At 57.8% G+C, this 23,155-nt stretch overlaps 2 protein-coding genes and 1 long non-coding RNA gene across 3 annotated transcripts in view; 1 reads left to right on the top strand and 2 right to left on the bottom strand.

The window, feature by feature from the left end:
- MAK16 (MAK16 homolog) overlaps positions 1-23,155 on the bottom strand; it is a 56,580-nt gene that overhangs the window by 31,561 nt on the left and 1,864 nt on the right. The window lies entirely within an intron of this gene.
- The window catches only part of LOC133209527 (uncharacterized), an 85,405-nt gene that overhangs the window by 24,547 nt on the left and 37,703 nt on the right, over positions 1-23,155 (top strand). The window lies entirely within an intron of this gene.
- Positions 1,590-21,221, bottom strand: TET3 (tet methylcytosine dioxygenase 3). The gene is made up of 10 exons (XM_061348175.1): positions 20,839-21,221; positions 10,743-12,939; positions 8,486-8,576; positions 8,156-8,249; positions 7,459-7,667; positions 7,169-7,319; positions 6,479-6,568; positions 6,251-6,388; positions 5,146-5,482; positions 1,590-4,797 (listed from the first exon to the last, which is right to left on the bottom strand). The coding sequence occupies exons 2-10, from the start codon at positions 12,892-12,894 to the stop codon at positions 3,059-3,061; spliced, it is 5,001 nt and encodes a 1,666-aa protein (XP_061204159.1). The 5' UTR covers positions 12,895-12,939; positions 20,839-21,221; the 3' UTR covers positions 1,590-3,058.

The following is a 23,155-nucleotide window of genomic DNA, read 5'->3' on the forward strand; positions in this document are numbered from 1 at the left end:
ATACTCCAGTATTAAAAGGAAAAAATCAGCTATTGAGGCACCTCAGGGATTCTGCTTTCCTTCTCCTTCCCCTTGTCCCAAGAGGGGGGGGGACCCCAAAACACTTCCCATTTCCTGCCCGAAGTGAAGCACCGTGGCTGGAAGAGCCAAAGTAGGATGGAAGGAGCCCGTTGGGGCTCCCCAAGCCCAGCTCTCCGCAGGGTTTCTACCACGGGCGTTGTTCTAGCACCATTGCGGCCACGACCCGCTGCAAAACGAGGTCCCCATCGCACCCCGAAGTGATTAAAAACATGGACCTCCCCCCCCACCTCCCATAAGTGAGTGCCCCTGAACGGGGTGGGATGAGCGCGGCCGCCGGGACGGGGAAAGGGAAAGCTTTAGCTTGCAAAAAGAGCCTCTCAGCAGCAAGGGGTAAAGAGCTGTGCATAGATTTTGAGTTTTCGTACGAGTCTGAAGCGTGCTCCTTTATCATGACTGAGATTTGAGGTAGGTTTCGACGTTATGTAGTGTAAAAACGTGAGACTGCAGCAGTTCTCGCTCCCCGACCCGCGGCGCCGGCATCTCCCCGCTTAACCCCGGGGTTGATCCCACCGGATCGACACCCCCCACCCCCCCCCAAATCCCTGCACCAAAACCAACCCCTTCCGAGGAAGCAGGACTCAGACAGGTTACACGGACCCCCTTCTCCTCCCGATTCCAAACGCATCCAGGCGAAGCTCACAAAGCACCCGCGCCACGACGGCCAAGGCGATGCCAACCGGGGCCGGCACCCGAATCCGGCCCCGTCCAACGGGATCAGCCCGGTCCCGTTTTCACCGTATCCACATTGGAACCAGCATCACCTGCGGGTTATCCCTACAGTCTGACTCGCCCTCGACTCCTCCAATCCTGATATGCTATTGGGGATGTCTAAGAAAAGCGGTAATAGCTCGTTGAGTTTCCTTGTCAAATATACGCGACTTTACAGGTTAAAAGTTAAGAACAAAAAAGGGGATTAATTCTGAAGGACGGACGAAGCATGTTAAATATTCTGCCAGTATTTACAGTTCTCCCACAAGAATCTGGTTTCAAACGTAACTGTTTCAAGTTGGGGGGGGGGGGGGAAGGAATTGGGGGCTTTTTTCTCTCTTTTTAAGTTTCGCTTTCGTTTTTAAATCTAGGTGAAAGTGCTTTTAAAAAAATTCTTTCCCTATTTACAGGTTTAAAATCAAGAGCACGGAAATGACCCGGCTGCTTTCGACCGAGATCCTGCTGATCTGTGCCAGTGCGCGAGGAAGGAAGAGGGGGGACAGTAAACACAAGGGGATTTCTGCACGGTGACGGCGTCGGCTCTGGCTCGCTGGCTCTCCAAAAGGCACCTCAAAGTGCAAAAGCAACGACCTCCCCGGGGACGCCGGCACCCGGATTCGGCCATGCCGCCCTCCCGGTGAGCCACAGGGCAGCTCCTCGCCCGCCCATCCATCCATCCATCCATCCATCCATCCATAGAATCATAGAGCGGTTTGGGTTGGAAAGGACCTTAAGATCATCCAGTTCCAACCCCCTGCCATGGGCAGGGACACCTTCCACTAGACCAACCATCCATCCATCCATCCATCCATAGAATCAGAGCGGTTTGGGTTGGAAAGGACCTTAAGATCATCCAGTTCCAACCCCCTGCCATGGGCAGGGATACCTTCCACTAGACCATCCATCCATCCATCCATCCATCCATCCATCCCGGCGCGGCTCCGGCATCGGCGACGGGCGGGAGGTTTCGACTGAGATTGTTCGAAAAGCACCACGCGGTTGTTGTCGGCGTTGGTTGGGTTGTTCCTTGGGGAAAGGGGGTTTTGCGGGAAGAACGGTGATCCGTAGGAAGAAGGGATGGCACCCGGGGGGAAGAGATAAAGCACCGAGCCCCGGCGGTGCTCACCGGCACCGGCAGGGAAGGCGGACCAGCGGGGTTTTTGGCCAGCCAAGTCTTGGGATTCGCTCTTCCCAGAGCCGATTGCACGGAGAAAGTCCCCCGGAGACGGAAAGCACCAGACTTTAGCAACAGTGATGTACAAGAGCAACACCAGCTATTCACAGTTTGGGCTTGGGGTGGGTTTGTTTCCTGGTTTTGGATCATTTTTTGTCCTGTCGGCTCCTTCTAGAGCCGCCGCCGCCGTTCCTGGGACCATCAGCAAAGGATCCCCCCCAGGTCCAAGCCCCCGGCAGCGGCAGCCCCCAGCCCGGACGTGTCCTGAGGTCTCTGGCGTTGGGAAAGACGCCGGCTCGATCCATCCCGGCGGAGCCGATCCCGCCGGCAGCGAGGAGCTGAGCGAAGACGCGCCGTGCCGGGACGTTCCTCGCTGTAAGAAAGGCCTCCTCGAGCTGAAAAACAGGTGATTTGAGGTCCTTGGGCAAAAACATGGTTGGATTTTCAGCGTGTCTGGCTGACGGTGAAGCACCAGCCCCCACCAGCCCCCGTGTGTTGGAGCTGGAGGGGGTAACCTCTTGCCTTTAAGCTGGTTTGGTGAGCGGGCTGGATTTGATCTGTGTTCAAGGTTGGGTTGAGTTTTCCACGTTGGCTTCTCTTTCGAAGATCGGCTTCGTCGTTGTGGTCAGAGTAACAAATAAAATAAAATCCAATAAATAGGCATTATTTTTAAGTGGGATTAAAAACCTCTCCTTTGCCAAAGGACGCTAGGGACTCCTCCGGCCCTTTGCACGAGGCTGGATTAAAAAACCCATGGAGATATAAATATGAGATTCCCAAAAAGCCTCAAACAGCACCGTCCTCTTTTGGTTTTACCACGGTTTGCTCTGCTGGCCAGCTCCTCGCCAAGCGCAGCCCTCCGACGGCGTGCGCCCGCGCCGGCTCCGCTGTTTGGACCTTGGGTTTGCTTCCTGTGGGTTGGGTGGGTTTTTTTCCTCTGTTCTTCTTGTGTTTTGCTTCTCTTTTTTTTTGTCTATTTTATTCCTAATCCTTTTCTTCTCCCCCACGCCCGAGGAGAAAGCACCACGAAGCAACGCCGAGCGCCGGCGCTGCCGAGGGTTGAGGTAAGATGGGGCCGTGGCGGTTGCCTCCGTCTCAGATCCAGCGGCTGTAGGGGCCCGTCACCTTGGTGTAAGCATAGGAGGACACAGTGATGGCAGAGTTGGTGGGGATGGCCACCGCCTGCCGCGTGGGGACAGAGTCCCTCCTCTCCTTGCTGGGCGCCTCGGTCGCCAACGCGCCGCCCCACTTGCGTTTCTTGGCGAAGGCTTTGGCGTCCGGTGGGAGACCCAAGCGCGCCGCCTCCTCTTGCCGGGCACGAGCCCGCTCTGCCAACTGCTTCATCTTGGCCTCCCACAGCGCCAGGCCGTGGTTGGGCTGGTTCAAGTTCTTGTGTTGGTAGAAGACCAGGGAGATGCGGGTGGGGTGGCAGCGGTTGGGTTTCTTCAGCGGGGTGGTGGCGTGGAGCTCGCGGCGGGCGCACTCGATGAGGATGGAGCCGTGCGCCGGCGCCACGGCCACCCCGCCAATGTTCTCATCCAGGAAGTTGTGCTCGCTGTCCGACCACTCCTCTTCTTCTTCCTCCTCCTCCTCTTCCTCCTCCTCTTCCTCCTCTTTCACCGTCTTCTCCGGCAGATCCTCCTCCAGGCTAAATGGATCCCATGGCTTCTCCCGGAGGGTCCCTACAGCCCCTTTCTCACCCACCGCCGCTTCCCATGGCTTCTCCTGCAGCCCAGGGCTGGGCGCCGGCGTCCTGCGCTCCTCCGCCTTCACCGAGCCCCACGGCTCCTCGGGGAAGCCCGGAAGCCCTGGTAGGGATGAGCCAAAACCCAATGGCCCCAGCAGGCTCTGGGTGCCCGTGCCGGACAGCGCCGCCTCCCCCAGCTTGCAGGGGCTCCATGGTTTCCGCAGCAAGCCCGAGCTCCGCGCCGCTGCCGCCGCCTCTCCCACCACAACGTTGGACCACTGCTTCCCCGGCGGCGGCGGCAAGCGCGCGGCAGCATCGAAGGCGCTGGGCTTCTCCCTCCCACCAGAACCCGGTGCCAGGGAGCTCCAGGAGCCCTCCGCCGTGTTAGTCCTCTCTGGGGATGAAGACGTGCCCCGGGATGCTTTGAAGGGGCTCCACCGCTGCTCCGGCCCCGCGGTGCGCGCCGGGATGGTCGGCAGGGTTAAACCAGTGCCGGGCATGGCGGCTGCGGTGGGAAGGGGCTCGATGGCGGGTGGAGGATCTGGAGGCTCCTGCTTGATCGGCCGGCTGCTGAAACAGTTCTGTGCAAACGGCTGGGCTTCCTCAGAGCCTGAGCTAGTCCTGTGCGCCCCGGCCGCCGCTGCCTTCTGCTGGCTGGCATAGCGGTTAGCCCGCTCGTACGTGCGCTGGTGATGGTTTTTGCTCCGGACGCTGTTCGGGATGGGCTCAGGGAAACTGGTATTCCCATAGGTGTGGTTGAGGCTCTCCTGCAGGGCCGGGACGTCAGGCTTCTTCTCATAGCCGTTGCTCACCCAGTTGCTCCCCGAGGCATTACGGGATGCCCCGTAATTGAGAAACTGTGAGGGGAAGACGTGGTTGCTGGAAAAGCCGTAATACCCAAAGGAGGGAAGCGCGAACTTGGAGTGAAACCCGTTCACGGAAGGCAGATTGGGCTGTGCATAGTAGGAATGGTAAGAGTAAACACTGTTCATGCTGTACGGGTCGGAGGGCCGGCAGCTCCCCAGCACCGAGTAGCTCTCCACCACCGCGTTGCCATTGTACTTGAAGGCGTTGTAGTGGCTCGGTGGCTCCACCTTGATGGAAGGTTTCAGTGGCTGGGGGGGCAGCCCGCTTTTCAAGGCCATACCTGCAGGCACAGCACACACACAGCCCCTTGTGAACTGCCAGCCCAGGAAGCCACTGGTGAGGAATAAGGACCCCAACAACTCAGATGGACTCAAAAACCCCGTGATGACGGTGCTGCCAACCAAGCGTGGAGGTCAGCATCACCCAGTGCACTGGCACTGATTCACACCTGCGGGACCCAGCAGCATGGGGAAAACCCAGGCAGACACAACAGAAACGCCACCCTGCACCCCAACATGCCAAGAGCTCAACAACCACCACCCCATGGCAGCACCCAACCATATCCTCATCGCCTCATGTGTGGTCCAGACAGCTCAGGGTGGTGGACCTTCGCCTCTGCCCCCATTACCTGCGTTCTGCTGGAGCGTGGGCAGCTCAAGTGCCTCTTGCTTGATCTTCTCTGGTGTCATCAGCTTCTCTTTCTGCAGCTTCTTCTTCTCTGCAGCGGCTTTCCTCGCCTCCAGCTGCCTCTGCCGGCAGGACTTGGCGGGCTCGGGCAGCTTGCGGACCTCACGGGGGAAGGATGTGAGCACCTGGATGGCCCCGCTCCCCACCTTGGCGTTTTGGTTCTCCTCGCTGCCAAACTCATCCGTGCTGGACATCTTGTAGAGGGGGAGGACGTGCAGCTGCTCATCTTCAGGGATCTTCCCCACCACGCGATTGTCTTCCTTTGTCAGCGTGCAGACCTGCGGGACACATGGGACACCATCAGTGTGAAGCCACCCAACCTGGCATCCTCCTGCTCAAGCCTACACTGGTCCCCAGCAGGCATTTGGGAACCTCCTGCAGGGTGGGTCAGAGAAAACCAAACACATGGTCCTTGCTAGCACAGTGGTTTAGTCCAGCTGGGGTGGCTTCAGGACCCCACAGACCTGAACGGTTTCATCTGAGGTGTAAAACCACTGAGGAGCAGCCACTGGAGTCATGCAGGGATGACAACTGGGGACAGCCAAGTGGCTCAAAAAGGAGCATGGAATCATAGAATGAATCATAGAATGAATCACAGAATGAATCATAGAATGAATCATGGAATGGTTTGGGTTGAAAACGAGCTTAAGATCATCCAATTTCAACCCCCTACCATGGCCAGGGACCCCTTCCACTGGAGCAGCTTGCTCCAAGCCCCTGTGTCCAACCTGCCCTTGAGCACTGCCAGGGATGGGGCAGCCACAGCTTCTCTGGGCACCCTGTGCCAGCGCCTCAGCACCCTCACAGGGAAGAGCTTCTGCCTTATCTCCAACCTGAACTTCCCCTGTTTCAGTCTGAACCCATCACCCCTTGTCCTATCCCTACAGTCCCTGATGAAGAGTCCCTCTTCAGCATCCTTGCAACCCTCTTCAGACACTGGAAGCTGCTCTGAGGTGCAGCTTCTCTTCTCCAGGCTGAACAGCACCCAACAGCATCCCAAACACAAGGGGGAGCACCCCCAAAAGCCCCACCAGCCCCCTGCTTACCACTGTGCAGCCGTTGTAGAGGTTATGCTGATCCTTGTGAGCGTGAGCACAGAAGTCCATGCAGGCTGTCACTCCCGAGAACGGCCTCCCCTCCTTCAAGCCCAGCCGGCAGTCAATCGCCACATCCTCGTTGGTAACCTGCGAGAAGGAGGAGAAGGCTTTGGTTATCCAGCATCTCCTACGTGCCTGCTGGCAGGGTCATGTGTTCCAAAGGGGATGCGCCAGTACCTGGTTTTGGTAGGCTTGTGGTGCCAGCCTCTTGTAAAGTGGAGCAACCTCAGTGGCCAAGTCCTGAAAGCTTTTCCGGAGCAACTCTTCCTGCAGTAGGGAAAAGAAGAGGATGTCACGCAGTGGTTTTGGGAGCAGGGATGGAATTGGGGACACAGCCCCAGCACTCCACATGGCACCCAACCCTTCCCATGATGTCCTCCAGTGAACAAACTACATCGCTTCAATTCTTGGTGGCATTTTGGCTATTCAACCTCCACCCTCAGCATCTGTTGTGCTTCAGCTTGCTTGACCATGAGCCCTCTGGCACCTCCCCTGGGGTTTCTAGAGAGAAGCTGTTTGTGCCACCTCATACCAGCACTTGCTGTCACTCCAAAAGTCTGGTTCTAGGACATGAACCTAAACCTGCTCTCTGGTTTCAGTAGGCTGGCTTCCATTTCCCCATCTGGAGAAGCTCCATGGAGACCTCAGAGCCTGGAGCAAGGTGCTCTAGTGGAAGGTGCCCCCGCCTGTGGCAGAGGGTTGGAACTGGATGATCTTAAGATCCTTTCCAACCCAAATCATTCCATGATTCTATGATCTCCCTAATTCATCAAAAATCCCACAAGGAATCCCATTTTCTGGCCTCTCCCATGCAAAACTTGAGGGTAAACGGAGGTCCAAACCCACAACCCCACCTGTGTCACCCACCTCTTTGGGATTATCTCCCACCAGCCTGAACTTGCGAGGAGTTTTGCTCCGGGCATATTTGCATCCATTGAAATACATGCTCCAGGAGCAGCCGAAGGAGAAGGAAGCACCGCAGGTGTTGGGGTCTTTGCCTTGGCACGCACAGGTCCGGCTGCAGGAGGGACACCATGGAGGAACATCAGCCACCAGCGCGGTGATGGCAGCTCTGAAAACTGGGAGGGAACCCCCAAATCTCCCACATCCTCTTCCCATCCCATTCCCAACAGGACTAACGGTGTGCTGGGACTTACTCGTCGTTCAAGCCGCAGCGGCGGCTGGTGGGGTTCCCGTACTTGGTGAGGGTGTCGGTGAGCTCCTGGTACAGGGTGTCCCCCAGCGTGCGGGGAATGCCCTCCCAGGCCAGGATCAGGATGATGATGACGGCGTTCTGGCAGTGGTGGCCGGCCCGGTGCCGCACCAGGCACAGCAGCTTCTCCTCTTGGTTGTGTCTCCGGATCACCTGGAAAACAGAGGGGTCAGACCACTCCAACGGCAAACAAGGCCTGGTGCAATGGCCTCAAGCTGCACCAGGGGAGGTTTAGATGGAGGTGAGGAACAATTCCTTCCCCCGAGGGTGCTCAGGCATTGGAAAAGGCTGCTCAGGGCAATGCTGGAGTCATACGTCATGAACCATATAGCCTAAGGCCCTCAGAGCCATGGGTCAGTGGTGGCCTTGGCAGTGCTGGGGAATGGTTGGACCTGATGAACTTAAAGGTCTTTTCCGACCTGGTTGATTCTATGGGGAGAACCCCAAAAGTGGGTCCTGGCTGCTTTCCGCAGTGGGAATTTGGGTGAGCAGAGTTGTTGGAGCTCCCACGGGTGCATTCACCCCTATGGGGTTTGGGCTGCCAGGCTGGGGGTCGTACCCAGCCCAAGGGCTGCAGGCATGCACATGTCATTCAGTGGGCACTGCCAAGGGGGGACAAGATCCAAGGCACAGGTACTCACCCACTTGGCGATGGGGCAGCCCCGGGAGCTCTTCCCCTCCTTCCCTGTGTAGATGACCTTCTCGATGCGGATGGCCTTGCCCTTCTCTCCGTACCTGCCAGGGAATGGGCATCAGCCTTGCTCACCCATCCCCATGCTCACGAGTTCCCCCCTCACATCATGGGACCCCACTTACCCTCAATGGACCCTTCCACTCACCCTCACAGGATGCCTCTCGCCCTCAAAAGACCCCCCAGGACCCCACACACCCTCAGAGCCCCTGCTCATCCACACAAACACCATTCACCTTCATCAGTCCCCCCTTTCCTTTCGGGCCCCCTGGTTCCTTACCGTTCCTCCATGAGCTCCCTGATGGATGCCACAGTGGGCCCCGAGCCCAGGTGGGTGTAATAGGGCCCCTCGTCCTTCTCCACAATTTGCTCTGCACAGACACGAAGGGGAACAGGGATTTTGGGATTTGCACCTCTGCGATCTGCCCCAAGAGATGCCAAACCCCAAATTCCCTCAAACCAAGCACTTCTGCACCAAAAATCAAGGGTTCCTCAGTGGCACCTCCCCGTAAGAGCATTAGGGAAGACACATATGGGGTTCACTAAGCAGCCTGATGGATCTTCTTCGTTTTCTGCTCTGGAAGACACTAAAATGCTGCTGAGGAACAAGGAGATGGGTGCTCAGACCTGCACCCATCAGCACACATCCCCTCTGCAGACATGGAAACCTCCCTGGGCAGCCACAGCCCCTCCAAGCTTCCTGGTAGTAACCATGGCTCCATCCCGGCACAGAGGATTTGTACCAGGAAGAATGCTGGAGCTACAGGAGAAGGATGCTGGGGCTACAGAAGGATGTTGGCTTATAGCAGAAGGATGCTGGAGCTACAGGAGAAGGATGCTGGGGCTACAGAAGGATGTTGGCTTATAGCAGAAGGATGCTGGAGCTACAGGAGAAGGATGTTGGGCTATAGAAAGATGCTGGGCTATAGGAGAAAGATCCTGGAGCTACAGGAGAAGGATGATGGAGCTATAGGAGAAGGATGTTGGAGTTATAGGAGAAGGATGCTGGGGCTACAGGAGAAGGATGCTGGAGCTATAGGAGAAGGATGCTGGAGCTACAGAAGGACATTGGGCTATAGAAGGATGCTAAGATACAGGAGAAGGATGCTGGGGGTACAGTCCTGCAATCAACAACCCTCACCCCCTCCAGTAGCACCCCCACAGCAGCAAACCCCTCGGAGCTTTTAGGGAGGGAAGGTGCTAACATGGGAAGCAAAGGATGCTCCCAGCATCCACGGAAGCCCAGGGGTCAATCCCGGATGCGCAGGGATGCTCCAACACCGCTGTGTGGGATGCACCCAGTGCGGATCTGCCTGATGTGTCCTTCCACCCCTCTGCTCTCACTGCCCTGATTTCCATTCCCATCATGTCTCACTGGCTGGGATCCAGGCTGAGAAGAAAGCTGGGCTCAGCTGGGCTGCAGCTGCCCAGACAGGGATCAATACGGCCTGCAGCCAAGGTTGGGTTAGCACAGCCTCTAACAGCACAGTCACCTCATAAAGCACCAAAGCTTGGCTCCCACTTAACTGCTTCCTCCCACAGCTTTTCCTTAGGAAAACAGAGAGAGAATCCCCCCTGTTCCAGCCCCTAAACCACGCTGCAAAGGGAAAAGCAACCTGAATCCTGGCACTGCAGGGAGACACTCCAGAGTGTGAGCAGCTCCAGAAAAGCCTTTTCATTCACTTGGTGCCCTTCAGGGTAATTCCTGCTGCCATCTATATGAAAACAATCATCAGCCCCACAACTAAATGGCACCCTGTGGTTAGCCCGAGGCTGGATGCCCCAAATCTTCACCCTGCTCCTCCCAGGGGAGAGTGGCTGTACTTTGGGGAGGAAAGATCCAGCTGCCCGCGGCTGGATGGAGGTGAACTGCAAGGACCTTGCTGCAAAGTGTAACAGATGCCAACACACACACAAAAAAAACCAGGGCTTTGGTGCTTATTTATAGAATCCCTCAATCCTAGAATGGTTTGGGTTGGAAGGGACCTTAAAGCTCACCCAGCTCCAACCCCTGCCACGGGCAGGGACCCCTTTCACTGGAGCAGCTTGCTCCAAGCCCCTGTGTCCAACCTGGCCTTGAGCACTGCCAGGGATGGGGCAGCCACAGCTTCTCTGGGCACCCTGTGCCAGCGCCTCAGCACCCTCACAGGGAAGAGCTTCTGCCTCAGAGCTCAGCTCAGTCTCCCCTCGGGCAGGTTCAAGCCATTCCCCTTGGCCTGTCCCTACAGGCCCTTTCCCAAGCCCCTCTCCAGGTTCCCTGCAGCCCCTTTAGGCACTGGAGCTGCTCTAAGGTCTCCCCTTCAGGAGCCTTCTCTTCTCCAGGCTGCCCCAGCCCAGCTCTCTCAGCCTGGCTCCAGAGCAGAGCTGCTCCAGCCCTCGCAGCAGCTCCGTGGCCTCCTCTGGTCTTTTCTAACCCAACTGCTTCTACAGTTCTAAGCCAAAGTGAGCTCCATCGTGCAAGCACAGCATCCCCCCAGAAATGCCCCCTTGGGGCCCATCACCACCCTGGCACCCCCCCAGCACGACCGGTCACTCACCAACACAGTCACAGGTTGGGAATTCCGCTTGTGCCCTCTTGGCTGGCGTGTCCAGGAGGCTTTTGGTCGGCGTGTCCAGGTACTTGAGCGGCGACTCCAAGAAGCCGCTAAGGGTCGGTGTCAGCGGCACCTCGTCCTTGGTGGGGGTCCCATCGGTGTCATCCACGTCCGGGTTTTGGCTTTCCTCGGAGTAAAAGCACGTGGTGGACACCACGGTGATAGCACCAGAAGATTCGATTTTGATCTGTTTGGGGGACCGGGCGGTGAAAGGGGGCTCCGAAAGCGGACCCTTCCCCGGTGAGAACGAAAAGCTTTTGGGTCCGGCTTGGGGAGTGCTGCTTGAAACGGCGGTGGTGGCGTTGGGGGGCACTTGTGGGGCTGGCACCGACCCCCCCGGCACCTCGGCCGCCGCGGTGGTGAGCGTGGCGGGTGTTTCGGGGGGCTGCAGGTTGAAATTCTCCCCAAATTCAGCTTCAAATTGCCGGATGAGCTCTTCCAGCTTGTCATCCACCATGATGGGGGCCGGGGCCGGGGCCTCCTCCGAGCTGGTTGAACCCGCCGGCGCAGGGTGAATTTGGGGGCCCCCCCCGGGGGCACCCCTTTCCTGAGAGTCGGGAGCCGGGGGGCAGCCATCCAGGGGGTTTGGTGGCGGGGGGCAAGCGGCGGGCGGGGGTAGTGCAAGAGGCTGAGGCGGGCAGGCCAGCGGCGGTTCGGTTTGCATCTCTTCGGCAGGGGGTTCGGCGGGCGCCCGAAAGCCCTCCAGGCTGATCTGCCAGAGGGGCAGGAAGAGCGGCTGCGAGTCCTTCTGCTTCGCCTTCTTGATCTGCACTTGCTTACGGAGCGGTTTGGCCGGGGGGGGCTTTTCGGGTGGTGTTTTCTTCTTCTTCTCTTTGGGCTGCTTTTCAAAGGGCTTGGGGGGCGCGGATGGGGCGCCGGGAGCCCACCATCCGCTCGGCCGATCCGGGGCTGGCGCCGTCGCTGCTGCCAGGCTTTGCTCAAGGAAGAGGCTGCGCTTGTGATGGAGATGTTGCTGCAGGACCAGCTGCGTCTTCTTGTGCAGGTCGGGCTCTGGGGGTGCCAGTGGCAAACGGGGGCCACTCGGTGGCGCTTCTTTAGCGGGTGCTCGTTCGGGGGGCTCAGTTTGAGGCGCCGTCGCTTTGCTGGCTATTGCTTCAGGTCTCTTGAAAGCTGCCTTGATGTAGTCATCAGCGTTCCCCAGTAGCTGCTCCAGCTCTGCCATGGGGTCTCCAGCCCCCGCTGCCCCCTCGGCTTCCAGCCCCCACGTTGCTGCAAAGCCCCCCCGCGGCGGTGCTGCACCAAAGAACGGCTCCGGCGCCGCTCCCGGCTCCGGTGGGTAACGGGGCTCATCCCCTTGCTGCCACACGGCCCCCGATGGGGCGAGGGGGCCGGGGCCGAAGGGGGCAGCGGGGGGCGGCGGTGGTGGTGGCGGGGGGGGCTGGCCATCGCCGGCGGGCTGGGGGAGAGCGGCTGAGAGCTGCGTGAGGGCTTCGATGGCTATGGCGGTCTGCAGGCTGATGTTCTTCTCCTTGGCGATGGTCAACGCGCTCTGAGAGAAGGGGAGGCCGTCGGGCGGGCACGGCTCGGCGGGCTCAGGCACCGGCTGGGGGTCAATAGCACCTTCCTGGGGGGGTGGCAGGGGGTTGGCGGTGACGGGAGGCCGCGGCGAGGCCGGCTCTTCGCCGAGAGCCATCTTGATCTTCTGCTCCAGCCATTCCAGGTAGTCGGGGCACTCGGGGCCGTCGCAGTTGCAGTTGGGGGGCTTCACACCGTGTTTAGCCAAAGCCAAGGCAGCCTTCAGGGCGTGCAGGTCCTCCCCTCGTGGGACCCCATCCGCAGTGCTCAGCCCGCCCCGGCTCATCTCCGAGTCAAACTTCTCATACAGCAGCGACGGCGATGCCGGGGCTGGCAGGCGGTAGGAGGAAACGGCTTCAGCCACAGCCGAAAAGGCCACCAGGTTCCTGACGTCTTCCAAGTGGGCTTTCCCCGTGGCAGGCAGCTGGCCCGGGGACCAGCTGCTCGGCTCCATCAGTGCCGGGCCCCCCGCCTCCGGCCGGGCCCCATTGGCCAGGCTGAGCCCGCTGCCCTCCTTCAGCCGCCTTTCTTCCACATAATTAATTGGCCCTTCTTCCATTTGGCTTCTGCTGGGTCCATCAACCGGGTCGCCCGCCGAACCTGTCTGTGAGAAGGGAGAGAGGAGAGACGTGAGCATCCCCTGCCATGACCCAAGAGCCAGCAGCCCTATAGAATCATGGAATCAACCACGTTGGAAAAGAGCTTTAAGCTCATCCAGTCCAACCATTGCCCAGCACTGCCAAGGCCGCCACTAACCCATGGCACTGAGGCCTCGTCTCCACAGTGTGTGAACACTTGCAGGGACGGTGCCTGCAGCCCTGCCCTGGGCAGCCTGTTCCAATGTCTGAGCACTCTCTGGGGCAGGAATTGTTCCCCAGCTCCATCTAAACCTGCCCTGGTGCAGCTTGAGGCCGGTTCCTCTTGTCCCATCCCTTGTTCCTTGGGAGCAGAGCCCAGCCCTCCTGGCTCCATCCTCCTGTCAGGCAGTTGTAGGCAGCGATCAGGTGCCCCCTGAGCCTTCTCTTCTCCAGACAACCCCAGCTCTCTCAGCCCTCACCCTAGTTCTCTCTCTTGGCTTACTGGGGGCCTACAAGGATGCTGGAGAGGGACTCTGCATCAGGGACTGCAGCAATAGGACCAGGGTTGATGGGTTCAGACTGAAACAGGGGGAGTTCAGGTTGGAGATAAGGCAGAAGCTCTTCCCTGTGAGGGTGCTGAGGCGCTAGCACAGGGTGCCCAGAGAAGCTGTGGCTGCCCCATCCCTGGCAGTGTTCAAGGCCAGGTTGGACACAGGGGCTTGGAGCAAGCTGCTCCAGTGGAAGGGGTCCCTGCCCGTGGCAGGGGTTGGAGCTGGAGGAGCTTTAAGCTCCCTTCCAACCCAAACCAGGCTGGGATTCTGGGATCCTATTTTCCATTCCCCCTTTCCCCATCTCTTTCTCTCACATGCAGGTGATGAAGACACAGATGAGCCACACGAGCCACAGCCACGTGGGTTCTGCTGGGCTGCGCAAGGAGCAGCGCGGCTCAGGGGGTGGACGGACAGTTTCCACCCCACCACCCACATCCCACCCCAGCTCCTGCTCTCGCAATTGCTCATGGGCCAGTTTGGGATTTCCACACCCGCCGTGGGCAGGATGTGGGACAGGGAGGGCATCCCCAGCCCCGGTGCCACAGCTCGCACCAGCGAAGGAAGCGGTGCGGGGAGGAAAGGGGGGTTTTTGCTTGGACCCAAGCCTGAAGCAAACATCCTGGCCGGGAGCAGCAGGCCCGCACCAGGGCAGTGGCACGGCAGGAAGCTGCTGAGCTGGCTGTGCCGGTGCCAGGGGACGTTTCACCTCGAATAACCCGGTGTCTGTATCAACACAGGGCCCCGGGCAACGCCGAGCCGCAGCCCTGGCGTCCACAGCACCGGCTGCGTGCCAAGAGGAGACCAAACCCATTGGAGACATCCGAGGTGGTGGCACCCAGACCTGTGCCTGGTCTCGGGGGGTTCTGCCAGGGATGGGAGGGTCTTTCTGTGCTCCGTGGCTCAGCAGCAGGGGTTTCGGTGCTGCGGCAGCCAGGGGTGCTCGTTGTGTATTTAGCAGCTTGCTGATAACCAAGGGGGAGCTTCCTGAGAGCTAAAAATACAGCAGAGTTCACTGGGAAAAACACAACAGAGCTGCGGGCAGAGCTTCCTGCCTCCGGCCAGTGCCAGCAGCCGCTCGCTCATGGGAAGGAGCTGCAGCCCTGAGCCCAGGTCACTGCTCTGTGTTCAGTGGGACAGGGGTGAGGGTTTAACCCTTCAGCCACCAGCCCCATGGCTTTGGCACAGGCATCCTTCGAGGTGAGGTTTCTCCACCAGAGATAAGCACAGTGCTGACTGCGGTGAAACCAGGGCAGAACCACTCCCAGCACGATTCTGTCCCAAAAATCCCCTTTCCCAAGGGGTGAAAGCTCCCAGTGGAGCACAGCATCAACGCAGTGCATCCCTGCTTCAGCACAGGGCTCACCCTGATGCTGCTGGGGCTTCAGAGGGGCTCCAGTCCCTTTGCAGTATCCCAGAGCCGGGAGCGATGGGACCGGTCCATCAGGTCTGGGGAGCAAGTGCTTGGTGCGCTGGTGAAACAGCAGCTCGGGCAGGGTGGGGACAACACGCCGCCTCCACGCTCCTTTGCAAAGCAAGGAAGAAACAGCCTCACCCGTCCTTCCTACGCTGTCCTCTTCCTCCTCCTCACCAGCCAGAAGGGTTTTTCCCCAGCAGAGCATGGTGGCAGGGAGATAAAAGCCCTGAGCCCCCTCCAAGACCATGCCCCGAAGCATCCTCAGCATCGCAACGGTGATGCCAGCCCAGGGAAACGATGACAAACCTGTTTTGCTCTGAGTGGGGAGTGGGCACCAGCCCCAAGGGTCTACCCAAGGAGGGGGAACCTGCTGGGTAAGGGCAGGGGAAGCCCCAAAAATGAGCTTGCTGGGCCAGGGTGGCACTTTGGGCTGCTCCATCCCATAAAGCAGGGTATCAACCCAGCAGGAAGATGAGGCAGGAGCAAGCATCCTGTGATGCTCCTAAAGGGTTAATCTGAAAGCTCCAACCTTCCTCAAATCAGTGGGGAAAAGAAATTATATATATACATATAAAATTCCTTTTTATATATATATATATAAAAAATTCCTTTTTTCCTGGCTCTCTCATCCAGCTCCTCTTGTTCCCAGCCCCACAGGCTGGAACATGGAAAGACCTCAGGGCTTCTCCCCAAAAATCCATCCCCTTCCCTATCGCGACTCATTCCAGCAGCATCCACAGAAACCCCCAAATCACTGCCATGGGCACCTATCCCTCCTTGCCCTGGAAAAAGGGCTCCCTGCCCAAACCTCCTTCCCTTTATCCCATGAAAGAATAAAAGCTGAGGAAGGGGGGAGGGATATAAACTAAAGAGAAAGGAAGGTTTGGGTTAGCTCAGCTGCTCCGCTCCTGCACGGTCCCTTCTGCACGCTATAAATGGGGATAAATCCCCCTGAGGATGAAAACATTTGGGTTTTAAATCTCTTTTTTTTTTCCTTCTTTATTTATTTCCCCACCCCTCCCCCCCCCCAGTTTTAAATGCCTTAAACAGAAGGAAGGAAGGCAAAAAACACAACCACACACGCAGAGCCCGGCTTGGAGGGATTCCAGCCTGGGCTGTGCTCCCTGGGAGTGATCCGGAGCCGTTTATAACCCGGTGAGTGCCGGAGCAGGGGGAACGGTGCCGGATCCGGGCATGGCTCTGAGCGGGCAGCACTTACGTGTGCAGGGTGGGAGGCGAGGATGGAGCGGGACCATGTTGGGAGGGAAGGAGAACGGAGTTGTTGGAGCCTCGGCCCTCCCCGCCCCCTGCAAAACCAGCTGGAGAAGCCATTAGCCCCAGCGCCGTGCGCACGTAGGGACGGACGGACCCACGGACAGGGGCCCCACGGCGCTGCATGGGCCCCACAGAGACACCTCAACACCCCATGGGGGGTTATAGGGGGGACCCGGGCCCCTGAGCTGGCAGGGAGGGGTGGATGTAGTGCCAGAAAGAACGGCAGCTCCTGATGATGGTGACCCTAGAGATCCCTCTGCCCTATACGTGCTGGTGGCCTTGGGATACAGTGACATGTGCACCCAGCTGCCTGCATGTTCAGCAAGCTTGTATCTAACAGTCCTGGACAGCCAGCAGCCCTATATATATATCCATACACATATATACCCAGCAACCTATATACATAACCAGGAATCTTATATAGTCAACACCCCTCTATACCCATCAACCTATATATCCACCAATCTTATATATTCAACAGCCCCATATACTCAGCAACCTATATTATATATCCAGCAACCCTATATACCCAGCAACCTACATATATATCCATGAATCTTACCTAGTCAACAGCCCTATATACCCAGCAACCTATATATCCATCAATCTTATATATTCAACAGCCCCATATACTCAGCAACCTATATACCACCAGTCTTATATATCCAGCAACCCTATATACCCAGCAACCTATATATATATATCCATGAATCTTACCTAGTCAACAGCCCTACATACCCAGCAACCTATATATCTACCAATCTTATATATTCAACAGCCCTATATATCCAGCAGCCCTATAGAACCAGCAATCTTATACATCCAACAACCTTCATATCCCCATGTGCATAATCCTATATACCCAACAACTTGTTATATCCACAGCAACACACATATCCTGCAATCCCATATATCCAGCAGACCAACATATCCAGCAACCCTAAACACTCCACAAGCCTAAATCCCAAATCCTGTCTGTTCAGCAATGCTATATATATATATATATATATATACACACCCAGTGACCTACACATCCAATAACCCTAAATCCCAAATCCTATCTACCCAGCAACCCTGTATATATGTATACACACACCTATACGTCCAACAACCCAGTCCCTATACACAGCAACCCTGGATACCCAACAGTGCTACACACATCGAACAGGGGATAAGAGGATGGCCATCCTTCCATCCATCCATCCATCCATCCATCCATCCTGCCTCCCCCAGAGCCCAAAGCCAACAGGGGAACAGGTTTTAAATCCCTCATGCTCCAAAACCAGCCGATGACCCTGCCAGGATGCCAAAAATTCCCTTGTGCAAGCATTTCCAGGGTTTATTAAACCCTTTGGCAGCAGCCAAATGGTTCAGCTACAGAGCACAGAGCAACCCAGTGCATGCCGAGCGGTTTGGGACACACCGCACGGTGTCACCCCGCTGCTAAAAACACTCAATTTCATTAAAAGCACTGAATTTGGGAGGAGCATTTCATCGGGAACACACCATTGGGAATGCCGAACCCATCCCAATGGCATCTGGGCAGCTGCAGGGGGGGAACACCCGCCCCACTGCGTGCTGGGGCTGCGGTGAGGGCACGGCGGGGTGCTCGGGAGGTCAGTGGTGCCGCTGCCAGCCGGCGGCACGGGCCGGCCAAGAGGCAAGAGGCAGTTTGGCTGCCGGCCCCGCGCCGCGCCGGTGGAGCCCGGCCAGCCCCGGCACTCGCCTTGTGGTTTTCCTCCTCTGGAAAGAACCCCGGGGATCCTCCGTTGGGATCGTGGGTTGGGGGGAAGCACGGAGCATCCCTGAGAGCAGCAGAGCCTACAATAACAAACCAAAGGGCTTTGCTGGGGAAGGGAATGCTGCTGGAATCACACACACAGCCCGGTGGTGGGGGGCACCGCATCACCGCATCAGACCCAAAGAGGTGGAAAACACCCATCCCAGTTCCAAACCACAGCCACGGTCCCCAGGTACTGGCAAGGGGGACGCCGGAGTGGAGCCAAAAGGTGAAAGAATCTAAATCCATGCTCAACACCCCCCAAAATGGGAATTAAAGGAAGTCTGGGAAGCCCAAGCGCTGACCCCAACAGTAGCCCCCGGCTCCCCCCGGCCGGGGTACCCACCGCGCCGGCTCATGGTCCCGCTGCTTCCCGGCGCCGCGGGCAGCCGCGGCTGCTTCTCCCGCCTTGTTTTCCAAGCTGTTTCCATGGCCCCAGCTGACCCCAGCGCTGGGTCTGAGCTGCTCACTCCTGTCCTCATTTAGCCCGGAGAAAAGCCGGAATAGCGCCGATGCTGAGGGAGCTGAGCTGATTTGCGCAGTGGGAAGCCCAGATTTGCTTCACACGAACCCTGGGAGCGCTTTTGGGGACCCCCTGTATCCATAACCCCTCTCCAAGGCCACTATTTCACCCCCTTTTCCTTCCCAGCGGGATACAATGAACCAGTTGAACGTGATTCTAGTCCCATTCCCAGCTCCAGCCAATGCTGGGAGCTTCTCAGTGAGAGGTGGGATTTTTTTCCAGGTGGAAAATTTGTTTCCATCTCCATCCTCCTCATTTCCGCCAGGGAAAGGGTTTTCCCTTTTGAAGGGGCCATAGCTGGGATGCTTGAAGTGGGAATATTTGAGGAGGGAATGCTCAGGGTTGGGATGCTTGGAATGGGGATGCTCAGATGCTCGGAGCGGGGATGTTCAGGTGAAGATATTTAGGGAAGTGTTTTCCCTTTTGGAGGAGCTGCAGCTGGAATGCTTGAGGTGGGAATGCTTGGGGAGGGGATGCTCAAGGTTGGGATGCCAGCATAGGGATGTTCACGACTGGGATGCTCAGAGCAGGGATGTTCAGTTGAAGACATCCAGGCTTGGGATGCTCAGGGAAGGAATGCTTGGAGCAGGGATGCTCAGCGCTGGGGCCACATGAGCGATGCCCCAGCGGATGCTCCCACTGGAGCAGCCTTTGGGAAGCACGCTGCCGCAGCCAAGCCACGGCGTGTGTTCCCACTACAGCGCTCCTTCCCAGTGCGGCGCAGAGCCGAGCCGGAGCCGCCAGTTGGCACAGGGCAAGGGGAAAGGCTTGGCACGGCACAGAGCCGCGTCAGGCTGCCGGCTCCGGCCGGACAGGGAGGGAGCTGGGCTCTGGAAAGGGAAAAGAAGGAGGAAAGGCAAAAAACCGCGGTGCTATTTTAGTTTCTTGGAGCGTTTCTGTCCTCAAACACAGCTGGAGCCTCTCGTGCCGCCGCTCCGCTACCAGATTGGCGCCGGGGCCCGCTGGCAAAGCCAAATCACCCGCTGGTGGGGAGCGGTGGCTCTGTCCATGGGGAAAGAGAAGGAAGGAGGGGATGGGAGGAAGGGGAAAGGGAAAAGGAAGAAAGGGAAGAGGAAGAAGGGGATAGGGAGGAACACGAAGGGGAAGAATGGGAAAGGGAAGGTGAATAAGGGAAGGGGAATAAGGGGAAGAATGTGAAGACGAAGGGGAATAATGGGAAGGGGAATATGGTGAAGAATGGGAAGAGGAATGGGAAGGTGAAGGGAAAGGGGAAGAGTCTGACGAAGAAAGGGAAAGGGAAAAAGGGGATAGGGGGGAATAGGAAGGCGCAGGGGTGGAAGGGGAAGAATAAGGCAAAGCACAAGGGGAAGGACAAAGGGAAGGAAAAAGAGGAAGAAGGGGACGGGAAAAATGGAAATGGGGAAGAAGTGGATGGAGAGAAATGAGAGAAAGTAAAAATGGGAGAAATGGAGAAAGAGAATGGGGAAAGAGAGGAATATGGGGAGGAAGGGAAACAGAAGAAAGGGGACATGGAGGAAGGGAACATGAAGGGAAGGAAAAAGGATCCACCTGGACTGGAAGAAAGAAGGAGAAGCACATGGGCTGTAGGAGGAAGGCCTGGGGCCTCGCCTCTCACCCGGCAGCATTCACTGTCCTACCACAGCCACCCCCATGGGGCTGGGCTGGAATTTCCAGCCAGCATCTCCCACAGGATCAGGTTTGGGCCCTTCCTGGCCCCTCCTAAGCCATTTTCACCCCACCGATTGCTCTGTCCTGCAAATCAGGGGGGAAATGCCAGGATTTGGGAACAAGAAGAAAAGCCACCCTACACCCATGCACTAATCACACTGCGTCTCGATTTCCAAGGCTTTTCTCCCCAGTGGGCACCCTGATGGCGCCCTGGGTGCAAGCGGGTGATGTGCCACCCAGCACCCATGGGTGCTGAGCTTCCCTCCAGCCCATCCCTGTCCCGTCGTACCTGGGGGATGCTGCGGTGTGCCCCCCTTTCCCGGGATGTTGGGGCTCCTTGCACCGCTCCGTGCCGCACAGCCCGGCCTTCCAGCACAGGAGGAGGAGGAGGATGAAGAGGAGGAGGAGGAGAACCGTGCACGCTGCCGCCCTCCCATCCGACAAGCGCGGGCAAGTTGGCGGCGCGATGCCCGCGGGGCAGGAGCCAGGAGATGAGTGGGAGCCCAGCCCTGCCCCGTCTGGGAGCAGGGAAAACGCCGGCTCTGCCAAACCCGGATCTGGTTTCACCACCACAACCTGTCCCCCGTGGGGAAAAGCATCTCACAGCAGGTGGGAGACACAACCCCGGTGGATGAAACCCCTTCTCCAAGGACAAAACATGTGCCAGCAGCACGGGCACAGGCTCAGCCACAGGAAAACCGTGTTAGCAGCACGCTGGACAACGAAAACCACCTTTTTCTCACCCAAAATTTAAAGCTCCCCCTTATTCCCGGCTGCCTCCCCTGCTGCTGAGTCAGCACCGGCACTGCTGAGTCATCACAGCCCCGACGCCAACCGGCTCCGTGGTGAGCTCAGCCGCGGGGGCTTCGGCACCTCCACGCTCACCGGAGCTGCACGTTGAGGCTTTAACCGGCTCCTCTGACCACATTTGGGGGTCTCTCCAGCCTTTCCCCCCCTAAAAACCCTCACCCATCCCCAACACTCAGCACTGCCTTGAACCCATGGCTACCAAAACGCAAGGTAAGGCCGGGCAAGGAAACCAGCAGCGTTCCAGCTCTCCCATCCTGTGACCGGTGCCACAGTCCTCACCAAAACACCCCATCATGGACCACGCACGAGCCGCGGTCGCCACCCGCATCCTCCCCATCTCGCTCGCTAAATGGGAATGGTGAAAAGAAGTGGGAAATAACCCCCACACCATGGAATTTCGCTGGTTCTTTTCCCCCCACGCTGGGGTCATGAGCACCGTGGGGGGAAGCGCCAACGCCGCCTCCGGCTTCCCCGGCCCGGTGACGGGGTTGATGACTCACGGGGAAGGAGGGGGGAAGCGGCGCGTGCACGGGGCCGTCATGTTTGTAAACCTAAAATAAGCCATGTGCGGGCAGGCAGCGTGCGCCGAGCCAGGCGCTGCAGCGAGGAGCACGGGGACAGGCCAGGCACCGGGTCCTGCTGCCTTCCTGACGGCATTCCAACCAGGGAATGCTCAGCTGGTGGGAGAAGTTGGTCCCACTGCGATGGGTTTAATTGGCCCGGTTTGACATGCAAGGGCTTTAATTGCAATGGGTTTAATTGGTGCGGCTTTGAGGGTAAGGGCTTTAAATGCAACGGTGTTAGGGGCAACGGCATTAAATGCAACAGCGTTAGGGGCAATGGCGTTAGATGCAACGGCGTTAAATGCAACAGTGTTAGATGCTACAGCATCTATTACATGCAGTGGTGTTAAGGGCAATGGTGTTAGATGCAATGGTGTTAAGGGCAATGGTGTTAGATGCAATGGTGTTAAAGGCAATGGCATCAGGAGCAGCAGCCTGTTGTAACCAACTGCAACACCAACCAGCGTTTCTAAGAGCCTCAGGGTCTTTAAAGCCCCTGTCCCTGGTTGCTGCTCACCTCCCTTCCATACCCTACCACCTCCCAATGCATTTGCAACAGCTCCTGGGATGCTTCCCGGCCAAGCTGGGACCCTGCTGGCCTTGCTCAGCATCCCCCCAGCCTCCGTGCTGATGACTGCAATCCACTGCTCCAATCCATTCTTTAAACAGCATTTTCCAGGCTTAGGGGTGGTTCAGAAGCTTTTTTCCCCCCATTTGGCTGTGCTGGAAATTGCAGGCTCGGGAGCTCGTGGTCCCCAGCTCCCCCGTTCGACAGCAAAATCTCATTTAATCAAAAGATGCAGTGACTGGATGTGCAGAAACACTTCTCTCTCTTTCTTTTTTTTTCCCCCTTAAGAACTGCCATTTTAGCTGTAGCAAACAAACACGCCGCATTGTCCCCACGACACAACAGCCCTGCCTGCAAATCCCCACTCGGCAGCCTTGTCCTGCCACCAGCTCCCAGGAAAAGGGCATTTTGGCTACGGAAGAGAGGAGAAAATTGGGCTTGAGCTGGGTTTGTGGGACTGGCAGCGGCGTGGCAGGCAGATGTGGAGCAGGGATGGAGCTGATCGCAGCTGTTTCACCTCCAGCCTCTTCCCGTTTCATTTCATCTCCCTTTGGATGCCGGCCCAGGGAGGGGGATATAAAAAAAAGCTCTTTCATCCTCAAAAACGGTCTGGCACCCTCGCACTGAGCTCAAAGCAGCCAGATTAAATAGCTGGCAGAGGAGGGGAGAGGGGAAAACGGTCCCCAGGAGGGCTGGGTTTGGGGTGCATCACTCTCATCCCAGCCCGCATCCCAACCCGCGATGGGGACAGCAAGGAGACAAGGACAGTGGGATTTGGCACTGACCCTTTTGCCACCATCCCATTAGAAAGGCTCCCTGCATGCACGTGGAGCGAGGAGCATGGTGGGGATCCTGGCACATGGTGGGGAAGGGACAGGGAATGGGGATCCCATTGGCGTAAGTACAGGAATCAGGGATGCCGGCACATGCAGGTGAGGGACTGAGCACCCCATTGCACAGGGACAAGAACAAGGGAGCCCAGCATGCACACACAGGGGACACCACTGCCATAGGGATGGGGACACTGGCGCACACGAGCAGGGGACTAAGGACACTGATGCAGTGGAGATGGGAACTGGGGAACTCCGGCACATGTAGGACAGGATGT

The sequence above is a fragment of the Neopsephotus bourkii genome, unplaced genomic scaffold (assembly GCF_033783945.1).
Source record: "Neopsephotus bourkii isolate Nb327-2 ecotype Australia unplaced genomic scaffold, CSIRO-AGI_Nbou_v1 NB_346, whole genome shotgun sequence".
Taxonomy (NCBI): Eukaryota; Metazoa; Chordata; class Aves; order Psittaciformes; family Psittacidae; genus Neopsephotus; species Neopsephotus bourkii.